The sequence below is a fragment of the Chionomys nivalis genome, chromosome 9 (genome assembly GCF_950005125.1).
Source record: "Chionomys nivalis chromosome 9, mChiNiv1.1, whole genome shotgun sequence".
NCBI lineage: Eukaryota > Metazoa > Chordata > Mammalia > Rodentia > Cricetidae > Chionomys > Chionomys nivalis.
Window position 1 is genome coordinate 49,170,211 of NC_080094.1, and position 12,693 is coordinate 49,182,903.

Sequence of the window (12,693 nt, forward strand, 5' to 3'; positions counted from 1 at the left end):
CGGTGGTTCATTTGCCTATAAATATCTGTAAATGACTTTTCTAAAAAAAAAAAATAAATGATTATTGCTTTGTGACAACTGACAATATAAGTCTGGTATTTGGGACTTGGAAATGTTAGCGTATGTGTGGTGGATCAGTGTCTTGGCAAAACAGATGGCTCCCTCGAACTGGGTAATATGAGGAGAGATTAATAAGGGGTTTTTAAGATTTGCTTAAAGTAGAGAGAAACCACGATAGAATGCAGTGCTCTAGGGCCCAGTAGAAGGTAAAGGGTGAGAGCAGTTACAGAGCCCAGAGGAGAGCTGATGACTGCATGCAGGGGCTGTGGACGGTCCTGGGCTGGGCTGGGCTGGGGGTCACAGCTGATTCTGGTGGTGCAAAGGAGAGGACTAGCTAAGAGCATTAATAACCTGCTTTTTTCCTGCTCTGCCCCTGATCTGCTGGGTTTTTTTTCACTGACTGAGGTAACCTGAAGGCAGAGTGAGGGAGCTTGTTGATGTTTTCTTAAAGGTTGGCTTCCCAGGGCACAGCAGAGGAATTCCAGGGAAAGCAGGGTCCCCACCTGGGGTTCTTAGTCTCCTTAGTAACAGAATCTAAGAATGAACTCAAACAGAAGCTTGAGGACAATTGTATGAGAGGTCAAAGAAAAGCCCCAGGGCAGGCACGCTGTAAATCGCTGTAGCTGCCCAGAGGAGGAGAAAAAGCCATGGTAGTTGAGTTAAGTTGGAGTACAGGCTAACTACACGGTGGACCGGCAGCCAGATGGTGGGGAGGGGAGCTTGAGAGAGAGTGGAAATGATCCAGGTCCCAGGGAAAACAGATGTGGGTTCTGGCCAGCATCCAAAAGCAACGAATGAGCAGGAGCAGGGAAAGTTACACCTGCTTGCCTGAGGGCACACAAAGGCAGGTGGACCCAACAGAACGTCATGGCAGCTCTCGATTGAGTACACTAGGGGACAGAAATTCTGGAAGGAAAAGTACATATGTCAACAAAGGAGCAAACTATTCCTCTTGTCTTGCCATCCTTGCTACAGTATTCCCCTGTGCACCGCAGCCTGGGACACCAGCCGTAGTTTGGTTGTGAAGTGTGCCTGAGTCTCATTATAACGGCAGCTAACCTTGATTCACCTTCAATAAATGCCGTTTACCTGAATGCCTTTCACTGATCCTTTCTGGACCCAGTATCTTCCTTTATTCGCTCATTCCTTCATGTAGTCACCAATAACACGGTTGTTCTGAGTGCCGAGCATGGGCCATGAAGTGTGATGGTAAATGCTTAAGTAAATACCTCCAGATGTTCATATTGTTGTGAGTGAAACAGACCTGTAATAACTGACTACAACAGAAAAGAGATCCATCTTCTCTTGGAGCAAGTATGCACACTCTGTGTGTGTGTGTGTGTGTGTGTGTGTGTGTGTATAGCCAAATCCAGTTCCGCTAAGTGAAGTGTGTCCTGAGACTGAGCGGTGAAGGAGGGGCAATGGAAGTGAAAGGCAGCACAGGCTACAGGGCAGCAATCCAGGAGACCATGGGAAGGTCAGTCTTGGCATTGCATTGTTTCTCTGGATCATGCTCTCATTCCGTATCAGATGCCCCGCTGAGGGGTCAGGGCAAGCATTTCAAGGATGAGATGGCTGTTGGCAGAGCAAAACTAGGCACATTGGGAAGGACCTTGGACCAGTATTTTACTCCACGTGGTGCAAGGTTTAAAAGGATGTGGTAATCTACACTACCAAGTTCTTGGTATTCATTGGGACCCTTCTTACCAAAGAAGTCAAAGACCGTAATTGCAACAGAACTCAGGGGCTACAACCTTGTGTCCATGATAGGTCCAGCCACCCTCCTCAATAAGCAAATCAAGGGAGACAAACGTGGAAAGCAAAAATGAGATTTATTCAATGTGGTTATGACTTCCAAGTTCAGTGCTATAATGGGATTTAACGATAGGCTAACATCCGAGGGAATTCAAGTACGTAGTGAAGAGGCACCATGGAGCAGGTACAATCTTATTAGTAAAGAAACACAAATTTAAACAAGTCAGGGCTGAATATAAGGCCAAATTTAACAACCATCCGCTTACCTCTGGAAGGGCAAACGCTCCGCCGTATCTAGGCAACCGTAAGCCCACCCTCTCAGAGGGCTTTTGTGATTGGCCTACGACTTCTCCAATGGGACTCCGGGAAGCTTCCCGCCGCTACTGGCGCCCTCTTCGAACCGCCGCGCTCTGGCAACTGCGGGCGACCTCTCAACCGACCATGTGGGGGGCGGGTCTTCCGCCCTGTCGCTCCGCCCAGTCGGCCGGCCCATCAAACGGCTGCGGCGATTGGAGGAGGTGGCTGCTCATCGAGTGGCGGGGTTCGCGGGCTAGGTTGTACCGGGAAGGTGCTCTCAGGCTGGAAGTAGGGGTAGCGGGTTGCTTGAGGGCGCTTCGGTGACTGCAGTCTCACGGCCGGGCGGACTGCTGCAGGATCGGGAGCCGCCTTCGAGTCTTCTGCACCGGGCGACTGTGCACGCTGGCTTCCTGCCCGGCCCTCGGCCCCAGCACTGCACCCGCAGACCCGTGCGCCCCCCAGGTTCCTGGGCGCCGGGCCCAGCTCTTTGGTAAGGGTGCTTGCTGCGTGAGTGAGTAGTACACTAGGTGGAGGGAGCTTCCTGTATTTTAGGGTTGCTGTCCTCTGCCCACCCTGGTCTGTCCAAGCTGTTATCGGTCCAGGAACCGCCAGAGGTTGTCATCATTTCTGTCTACGGCTGTTTGCCTACTCCACCAAGTTGCTTCTCCGTGCCCTTTGTATCCGAACAACACTTGAAAGTGTCTGAAACAACCTGTTGCGTGTTGGCGGTTTCCATTCTGTAAGAGAAGCTAGCGTGTAAGCTAGCGAGCGGGTGCGGTTTCCTAACGCCCAGGGCACTTACCCTTGTAGTTAGGACTTTTGGTCTGACTTAAGCTGAATCTCACCTTATAGCTTCATAATACGCGGCCGTTTTTTATGTAAAGGCTGAAGTTTGAAGCCACAAGCAAAGAGTAATAAGACGAGCGCTCTGGAAGGGCAGAGAATGGACTTTTGATGGAGCAGGCATCTAGAGGAGGGCGGGGTCCTCATCTCGGATCGGAGATGTCAACTTTGCCGCAGGCAGTTACAGCCACTCCTTTCTCACACCCACGCTGTTTTTACCCTGTTTCATTAGTAAAGAAATGTAAGCAGTTTAAGATTGCACTGCTGCCGGAGTCCAGGTTTTTGAATGAGGAACTTCAGCGCTAATTGCTTACAACCATATTGCATCCTTTAAGGTCTATCTAAAGGTCCATTCTACTGCTGCTGGAGAGACGGTTCAGTGGTTAAGAGCTTGTCAGTGCTCTTGTCAGAGGATGTGTGTTCATTTCTTAGCACCCGCATTGCATTGGTCACAACCATCTGTGATTCCAACTCCACCAAGGCCTGTGACCCAGTGGCTATATTCAATCATAATTTAAAATATATTTGAAAAAATATACATTAAAGTTTGGTCACAAAAGCAAGATCCTGGAAATATTTATACGTGTATGTGGGGTTGTGTGTGTTGGGGGTTGATGATGACCAGAAAACTACCAGGGACACCAGAAAACGACCAGGGACAATACTGACGAGAAAATGAGTGCTGGGTCAGAGGTCTGTCTGATCTGAGTCTGGACATGCTTTTTATATTCTTGTAACTGGGGTTAGAAAAAGTTCCCTGGCTAGAATGAAAATGTTAACCAAGTAGCTGTATTTTAAAAAGCACACAATCCATCTAGTCTATGCCTTGATTTTTTTTTTTTAAAGTGGTCAGCTCTCTGATCAAATATAGGAGTAAATCATTGTTTATATTAATGCATGATTTTGCGATATTCACCCAGAGGCAGTTTTTCGGGGACACATGCTCATTTTGTATTGATGCTTTTCAACATGATTGTCTGGTCATATTTCACCAGCAGTTTATTAAGCCGTGAAAAACATGGTCAGTGTTATGTGACTGTTTTCAATGCCGTAGTTGAAGGTGGCGCTTTATTACTTACATTAAACTTCCTGAATTCTTATGGACTTAACCTCTGTTTTTGTATGTTGCTTTTTGTATGTTGCTATGTGTATGAAATGTATGTGTGTTTATGTGTATCTGTGTGTATTTATATGTGTAAATATGGCTATGCTGGTGTCATGCCATGTGTGTAGAGGTCAGAGGACAATCTCTGGTGTCAGTCCTTGGTTGCCGCCTTGTTTGAGACAGTCTCTGTCGCTGTTCCAGTGTGTAGGGCATGCTAGCTGGTCCATGACCGTCTGGACAGTCTCTGAAGCTGGAATTACAGATGCCTGCGCTGTGTCTGGCTGTAATGTGGGTTCTGAGGATTTGAACTTGGTGTTCAAACTCAAATGCCAAGAATTTTGATGCACGAGCCATCTCCCCAGCTTGAGCTTAGACTTGTTAGATGAACATTTATATTTCTTTCTAAAATGAATTCTTATGCTATTTTCCCATCTCATCATCTCATTTTCTTGGAAAAATGCTTTTTGATACTTTCCTTTTGATTAGGTGTTTCGTAAGTTTTACAATTTTTGTAATTTTATCCCTTGACTTTGTTTTTGTTTGTTTTTGAGATAGGGTTTCCTTGTCTAGCCACCCCCCACCTCCTGAAACTTGCTCAGACTGACCTTGAACTCACAGAGATCTGCCTACTTTTGCCTCCTAAGTGCTGGGATTAAAGGCGTGTGCCACCACCACCTGGCACTCTTGACTTTGTTAATATATTCTGTGATACATACTATTTGGCTTATGACTGATGTTTTTTGTGTTATACAGTTTTAAAAAATGTATTTTTATTTTATGTGCATGGGTCTTTTGCCTGCAAGGTTATCTCGGCATCACTTGCATGCTCAGGGTCTGTGGAGGACAGAAATGGGCCTCCTGTCTCCTGGAACTGAAAATACAGATATCATGTAGATACTGGGAATGGATCCTGGGTCCTCTGCTGAAGGAATAAGTGCAGTTGACCACTGAGCTGACTCTCCAGGCCCAACTTTGCCCCACGTCTTTAGGGTGATAGATTGAAGAATATCTCTGTTTCCGTCGTCTGAGACTCTGTCTAGGCATGATGTCTGCTTGGAGCAATGACCTGAACCCAGAGATGTAAGAGTAGTGTCTTCCCCTCACCACATCAGCTGGCTTAGATGACCATATTCTGATCTCTATTTTATGATGTATACAAGAGAATTCCAGCAGGGCCTGGGGAGAGACAAGGCTTTCATCCCCTAGTGATGTCTGGTTAAAAGCCCAAATTTTGGGTTCACATTTTAACAGCTATAAAATAGTCTGTATTTTAAAAGTAGTGTTGTGTCATAATTGAATTGATCTCTTTTTCTTAGTGTGCAAGTGGGACTACATCATACAATCCAGGGTGTCTTAGATATGATAAAGGGGGTTAACAGTTATGAAGTTTGTGATGTAGTTCGCAACTGTTACCAAAAGGGAGTTATTCTTTATGGCAAAATGCACTGAGTTGCTGGGTCCGAATGCTTCTTATGTGACTCAGTTTAATGACTTTTTACAGTCTGGAAGTTGTCGTGAATGACTTGTGGCTCAGACCACACACGGAAGTACACGTCCCTGGTGTGAGGAGCCTGGATTGAAGACAGTCTTAGCCACGCCTTTGGTAGCAATTCTTACCTTTTTTTTCTTTTGTTCAGAATTATTCAATAATTTAGAATCTGGGGACTTTAGGTCCTTGTGTATAATTTAAATAATCAGAAGCCTGTCTAGTGTTAGTAGTTGCTTCCCTGGAGCCTCCTGCTAGCGTAGCCCACAGTCCGTCCTCGTGGTATTTTGCCAGACCGTGATTGCTGAAGAGGGAGTCCTGGAACCCAAGCTTTTCGGTGTGTAAACAATTTCTGGGTAACAGTCACTAGCTCAGAACTGAGGAGTTGCTTTTTGGAAAACGTGAAGTTTATATTTGTGGAATTCAGAGCATAGAGCAGAGTCTCCAGGACCTTTACTGTGTGTGTTCAGTGCATAGACTTGAGGCTTCACTTGAGCTGATTCTTAAGATTTCTGTGTTTGGACTTTCTAGTTTGTTAGCGTTCTGAGTTTTTGTTTGCAGACATCTTACTGATGTAAGTACCTTCTAGCCACTTGGGAAGCCTGGTCACTGTTTTAATGATTCTTTGCCCTTTTTCTTTGCTATGAATTGTTGTCATATGACTGTTTTGGGAGTGACAGTTCTCCCTCCACCCCCAGGAGGACCATGTCGTTGGAGTTTGGCAGTGTAGCACTGCAGACACAAAATGAAGATGAAGAATTTGACAAAGAAGACTATGAAAGGGAAAAAGAGGTGAGTTCCTTGGAAGAAAAGCCCCTGAACCCAGTGTTTAACAACTGATCGTGATTATGGCATCTTTTGTTGTTTCGAAGGGATTTATAATTCATTAAATTTCAACAAAGCAAAACTTACAGCCTGATTAATACTGGACTTTTAAACGACAGAGGTGCGGGGCCTGGAAAGATGGATCTGTCGTCTGGGTCGTCCATCTTTCCCTCCCATGATTCCTGTCAGTCTGCAGTTGCATATTGATATTGAAGTTAGCCTTGTTTTGTTAATTTTAGTGTATGCTTTTGCATCTGTTCGGAGCAGAGATCCGCCCCCTAGAGAGCCGCTAGCCCATTAGCAGAGCTTAAGGGCTCCTAGGCCATTGCTGTTGCTGCCGTTCCCCTCACCTGGGCAGAGCCCATCTGGCCACTCAGATTTCCTGGGGGACGTCTCATTGTCACGTCCTTGATTCTGGGAGGTGGGGTCCTGAAAGGCAGGTGTGCTCTGCGGAACCGGACACCGCGAGTGGGTGCAGTGATTTAGGGTTTGCTCTGCATCCATCTGCTGTGATGTGTACGTATAAACCCGACACCCTTGCAGGAAAAGTCGTCAGTCCTGCTGTCATGCTGTCCCCTCTCCTCAACATGATTCTTGTGCAATTTAAGAAACTCATTAAATGGAGGAGCAGGAAATCTCTGCGTGCAGCCACGCATCGGCTGCAGGGCCGCTGTGGGTAGTGTCTGTCTCTGCGTACAGCCACGCATCGGCTGCAGGGCCGCTGTGGGTAGTGTCTGTCTCTGCGTACAGCCACGCATCGGTTGCAGGGCCGCTGTGGGTAGTGTCTGTCTCTGCGTACAGCCATGCATCGGCTGCAGGGCCGCTGTGGGTAGTGTCTGGGGTGTCGGCAGCCACGCATCGGCTGCAGGGCCGCTGTGGGTAGTGTCTGTCTCTGCGTACAGCCACGCATCGGCTGCAGGGCCGCTGTGGGTAGTGTCTGTCTCTGCGTACAGCCACGCATCGGCTGCAGGGCCGCTGTGGGTAGTGTCTGTCTGCGTACAGCCACACATCGGCTGCAGGGCCGCTATGGGTAGTGTCTGGGGTGTCGGGCAGCGTGGTCCTGATGTGACTCCTGATTCAGTTGCAGCAGCTCCTCACAGACCTTCCTCATGACATGCTGGATGATGACCTCTCCTCTCCTGAGCGCCACGATTCTGACTGCAGCGTGGATGGCAGAGCCGGAGAGTAAGGACCTGGAATCACCTCCTCTTGTTTATCCACTCCATAAACCTTCCTTTGATTCTCTGCTGATGATAATGTAAACTTTAGACTGGTTTGTGAAGCTTTTGGGTTAAGGTTGGAGGAAAAATAAATACTAGAATTTTTGGGTTTCTTTGTGTTATTTCTGGCCAAATATGGTAGAGTATAGCTCTAAAGTGTGATTTTTTTTCAAGACTGCATCTTTCTGAGGAGCTGGAGAGGAAGTGGATTGAGCGTGACCTACTGCCCAAATCTCACATTGTGAATGTAAGTGCCGTTGTGAGCACAGTGTTGCTGCGGGTTGGGTAGATCTCAGTGCTTTTTACTCTTGTTGGCTAATAGGACTGTACTGGCCTTATGTTTTGGAGAACAGTGCGGCAATGGCTGGGAAGAAAATCGAGGTAAAGCTGAAGACCAGCATCTTGGGTACCATTCCGGAGAAGCCGGAGATGAGGGCGGAAGTGGCTATAGCCCTCCAAGTAAACGCGAGCCAGCAGATTTGTATCACCTTCCTGAAGACTTCAGGCCGTACACTGGTGGTCAGAAGCAGGAATTTCACAAGCAGGCAGCCGGTGTTGTGACATTTTCAGATCCTCAGAGAGACAAGTTTCAGGTGTTGTGAGAATTTGACGTTGAAGAATTAGTGTGTAGACGTGTACTTGGGTGGTGGTTGTGTGTTTAAGGAAGTATGTGGATGCATGGCAAAGTGATTTACAACAGTTTTCCTGGATCTGCTCACTCAGGTGCCTGCTCAGTTAGTTTTCTGTTTATAATCGAATGTGATTGCGATGCCAAGCCTGGTGTTCAAAACAGAAGCTTTTGGGGAGTAGTCATTTAGACTGTAAAGGTGTAGCTCCTCGTTTACCGCGTCTGTCTTCCGTGAGGCTGCCGCCCTCGGAAGCACACTGTTCTTAAAGTAGCGATTTCCTGTAGATCATGGCATTTAATTTCCTTGGCTTCGTATTCAGTTTCATACTGGATTTAAATCTAACGCTTGCAATCCAGGTCCTGCTTTGTGTGGTGTCACAGCTGTAGACGGCGTGACTGTTAAGGGGACACGCTGTGCACTGACTGTGGCATCAGGAGATAGTGTGTCTTAGAATTTCACAATGACAAGAACTGGCTCATTTTCCCAATTGCTATTCTGTATCATTCAATGACATGATTTTTTTTGGGGTCCATTAAAAGGTAGGTATTTTCTCATCTCTGGAAAATGTTATTCTTTGAAAAATAATTGACATTGTCTTGAAAAAACCAAAAAAAAGAAAAAAGAAAAATAATTGACAATTTACTGTATGTGAGATGCTATTACATGTTCTCATTTATTGAACGTGTATATTTTATGTTCCCAAGATGGTGACATTATCGTAACCATTTGTGGTACAAATCTCATTGCAATTCTTAAGTTTTATTTTTGAAATTGACTCCATTGTATACTCAAGAGAACTAGGAAGCAATTCATACTATTCAATAACAGTGGGTTCTATTTTTGAGCAAAAATGTCTATGAATATTTGTTCATGAGCTGGGGAATTTGTAGGTCAGTTGGTAGAATTTTGCCCAGCATGCATGGGGTTCTGGGTTCAATCCCCAGTATAGTATAAACCAGGCCTGGTGGTGCACATCTGCAATTCCAGCACTTGGAAGGTGGAGGGAGGTGCCTAGTAGAGGACTTTTGGAAGAAAAGCCAAATCTTAATTGTTAATTTTATTTGTCATCTTTTAATAGCAATTTGGTTCATCTCAGGGACCCAGCTGTCAAGCTTTGGAGCCCTATAAAGTGATATATAAACCGTACCAGTCTTCTGGCCAGAGCACTAGCTCACCAGCCCAGGAGATAGTAGCAAGTGACATGTTTGATGGCCTGCAGCAACAATTTTTGGGAGCCAATGAAAGTAGGTATTCTGTTTATATTTATTTATTTGACTGTTACTGTTTGGTTTTTTTGAGCTAAGGCCTTGCTGTGTTGCCCAAGCTGGCCTCACACCCTTGGCAATTCTGCTTAGAGCTGTATTACTACACCCAGCTGTATTAACATAATCGGGGAATTTTGAACACTTAGTGAATGTTTATATATACATTATAGAATTAACATTTTTAAATAACCATAATAGAAATGATGACATTTCAAAGAGCCCTTATTTCCTTATAGTAAAGGTATATACTGAAATATTTATGAGCAAACTAATAAGCACTTTAATATTTATTTTAAAATATATAGTTTATTAAACTAGGAAGTGGTGGTTCACCGACAATCTTAGCTCTTAGGAGGAACGACAGGAGGATCTGGCACCAGCTGAGACCAGCTTAAGTGCATAGAGCATTCAAGACAGACTGAGTACACAGTGAGGGCATTCAAGACAGACTGAGTACGCAGTGAGGGCATTCAAGGCCAGCCTGTGCAAAGTGAGGGTATTCAAGGTTAGCCTGTGTGCACAGTGAGGGCATTCAAGGTCAGCCCGTGTGTACAATGAGGGTATTCAAGGCCAGCCCGTGTACACAGTGAGGGCATTCAAGGTCAGCCCGTGTGTCCAGTGAGGGCATTCAAGGTGAGCCTGTGCACAGTGAGGGTATTCAAGGTCAAGGTCAGCCTGTGCACAGTGAGGGTATTCAAGGTCAAGGTCAGCCTGTGCACAGTGAGGGTATTCAAGGTCAGCCTGTGTGCACAGTGAGGGCATTCAAGGTCAGCCTACATTGCCTGGTGAGAGACCGTGTACCCTGTCTCAAACATGCCAAGGGCTGTGGTTGCAGCTCAACAGTAGGGGACATGTGTGATTTTTGTAAGGCCCTTGTTTTCATTCCCAGCATCTCTCAAGAGGAAGTGTTTGTAGGGAAGATAAAATAAACCTGCTATGATTCGTAGCTACTTCTTTGGAATCCATTGTGCTATGCCCTCTAATGTAGCATTATTTGAAATTGAAATGTCAGAGGAAAGTTTTAGCACTGAATATTTCGGTCACCCTGAACTTAGAGTTTCTCATCTGCTTTGGAACACAAATACACTATCTCACCAGTCTTGGGTTTCTCACTTGTAGACACGTGTTTAACGAATCAGTTATGAATTTCTTAATGTTTCTTTTACTCTTATATTTTTTTATGTGATGATTGGACAAATCTGCTATTATATTCAGAATTGATGTTGATCTCAGGTTTAGTTATATATTATTCGCCCCCATCTCAGTCACTGTTCTACTGCTGTGAAGAGACGCCATGACCAAGGCAGCGCTTGTAAAAGAAGCATATAACCGGGGTGGCTCATTCACAGTTTCAGAGGTTTAGTCCATTATCATCATGGCAGGGAGCACGGCAGCCTGCAGGCTGCACTGGAGCAGTAGCTGAGAGCTACATCATGATCCATATTTAGGCAAAGAGAAAGGAGGCACAAACAGGCAAACTGACTTTGGGCTTCACATGGGCTTTTGAAACTTCCAAGTCCACCCTTAGTGACACACTTCCTCCAACAAGGCCACTCCTCCTAGTCCTTTTAATTCTTTCAAATAGTGCCACTCCCTGGTGACTAAGGATTCGAGTGTAAGAATCTGTGGGGACTGTTCTTATGCAAACTACCACATTTCTTAGCCTTTTCCCCGTGTAGAATGTATATAAATATGATCATATGGAAAACACTTAAAGCCACTAGAGGATTTTGAGATGAAATGCTTGTTTAAAAAGAAAATGAAGAACCCAAAAATAAGCTATACAATGACTAACCTTAAGGTTTTCCTATACGGAAGTTTTTATCATCATGTTCCTGGCGAATGAATTAATTTTGAATTATTGTACATATTGAAGAACCAGTATGATTCTAGAATAATTGGAGAAGTTATACTATATACTATAGGCTAGAGCAGAGAGAAAACTGGCCTTCTGTGTTTGGATACAAAGAGTTGCTCTAGGCTTGGTAGCGACCACAGAATATCTGTAAGGAGTCCCAGAGCTCGTTGTCTTGAAGGCATCAGCAGCAAGCGCGGGCGTGGCTTCTCTCTGTTTGCAGTGCCACAAAGTAGAACAAGCCTGTGGCTGAGGTGGTGGGGATGGAGTGACAGTGGTCACACCGTGCCTGCTCCTTCAAGGTCTCTGGTGGTGACGTGCTGTATGTCTTTCATTACTGTTCTTAAAAATCTGCATTTCTTTAAAGTTGACATTTAGAAGGTAACTGAATTATTTGATGGTAGTGCCAAATTCCCAGTGATAGCAGTTAAAGAAAAAGTTCAGTCGAGGCCACACAACCTCAGGAAGAAAAACCTGCAGGTTCTCCTTCATATGGGAACCTAGCCAATAATATAGGCCTATGTGTAAGCAAATGCAAATGTGGGTGCTGGTACATGAAGACAAAGGTGGGCAGTGGTGGGGTGCACCTTTAATCCCAGCACTCGAATTCCAAGATGGGTGGATCTCTGAATTCAAGGCCAGCCTGGTCCACAGAGTGAGTTCAGGGACAGCTAGGAATGTTACACAGAGAAACCCTGTCTTGGAAAAAACAAAACAAAACAACACCATGAAGACAAGAGAACAAGAAAGGCTATTGTTGGGGAAGAGGAAGGTCTGGATATGGCAATGAACATGAGTTAGGAAAGGGCATAAACTACTTGCTTTTCCACCTCACTCTGTCGTGGAGTTCTTAGTTTTGGTGGTGACTAGATTCATACAATACATTTGATAGTGAACTGTAAAGTCCAATGTGAAGTTCTGCAGCTCCTGTTTTAGAAGGCTACTCTGTTTAGAAGTTCATTGAAGTATAAAGACTTTGGGTCTGGTTAATTTTGGTGTGTAATCTTTTTATTTGCAGATTATTTTTATAATAAAGTTGAAAATGAATAAAAACCCAGTGAATTTGGAGGGATGGAGCTTTGAGACAGTTTATTTCTGCCCCCTCCTTCTGTAAGGCCAGCGAGATGCTTTCAATAGTCAGATTTTTTACCTTTTCTTTTTAAAGACAGGGTCTCAGTGTGAAGCCCTGGTTGAAACTCAATATGTAGACCAGGATGGCCTTGAACTCACAGACACCTGCCTGCCTTTGCCTGAATGGTGGGATTAAAGACATGTACCACCAGGCCTGGACTTAAGGGGTTTTTTTGTGGTTGTTGTTGTTGTTTTAATTTAGAAAAGACTATAAATTATTTT

General features: G+C 45.1%; 1 protein-coding gene across 5 annotated transcripts in view; it reads left to right on the forward strand.

Annotated features, from left to right (window-relative positions):
* Nucleotides 1-2,406: 2,406 nt before the first annotated feature.
* Cep152 (centrosomal protein 152) overlaps nucleotides 2,407-12,693 on the forward strand; it is a 65,587-nt gene continuing 55,300 nt past the window's right edge. For 4 of the 5 annotated variants that reach the window (XM_057781943.1, XM_057781945.1, XM_057781946.1 and 1 more), the window contains exons 1-6: nucleotides 2,407-2,602; nucleotides 6,245-6,338; nucleotides 7,453-7,556; nucleotides 7,766-7,838; nucleotides 7,945-8,184; nucleotides 9,299-9,464. In XM_057781943.1, the coding sequence (XP_057637926.1) occupies nucleotides 6,252-6,338; nucleotides 7,453-7,556; nucleotides 7,766-7,838; nucleotides 7,945-8,184; nucleotides 9,299-9,464 (670 nt within the window). In that variant the 5' untranslated portion in view covers nucleotides 2,407-2,602; nucleotides 6,245-6,251. Of the gene's footprint in view, nucleotides 2,603-6,244; nucleotides 6,339-7,452; nucleotides 7,557-7,765; nucleotides 7,839-7,944; nucleotides 8,185-9,298; nucleotides 9,465-12,693 lie in introns of those variants that run through there. The other variant, XM_057781947.1, reaches the window with a different exon arrangement.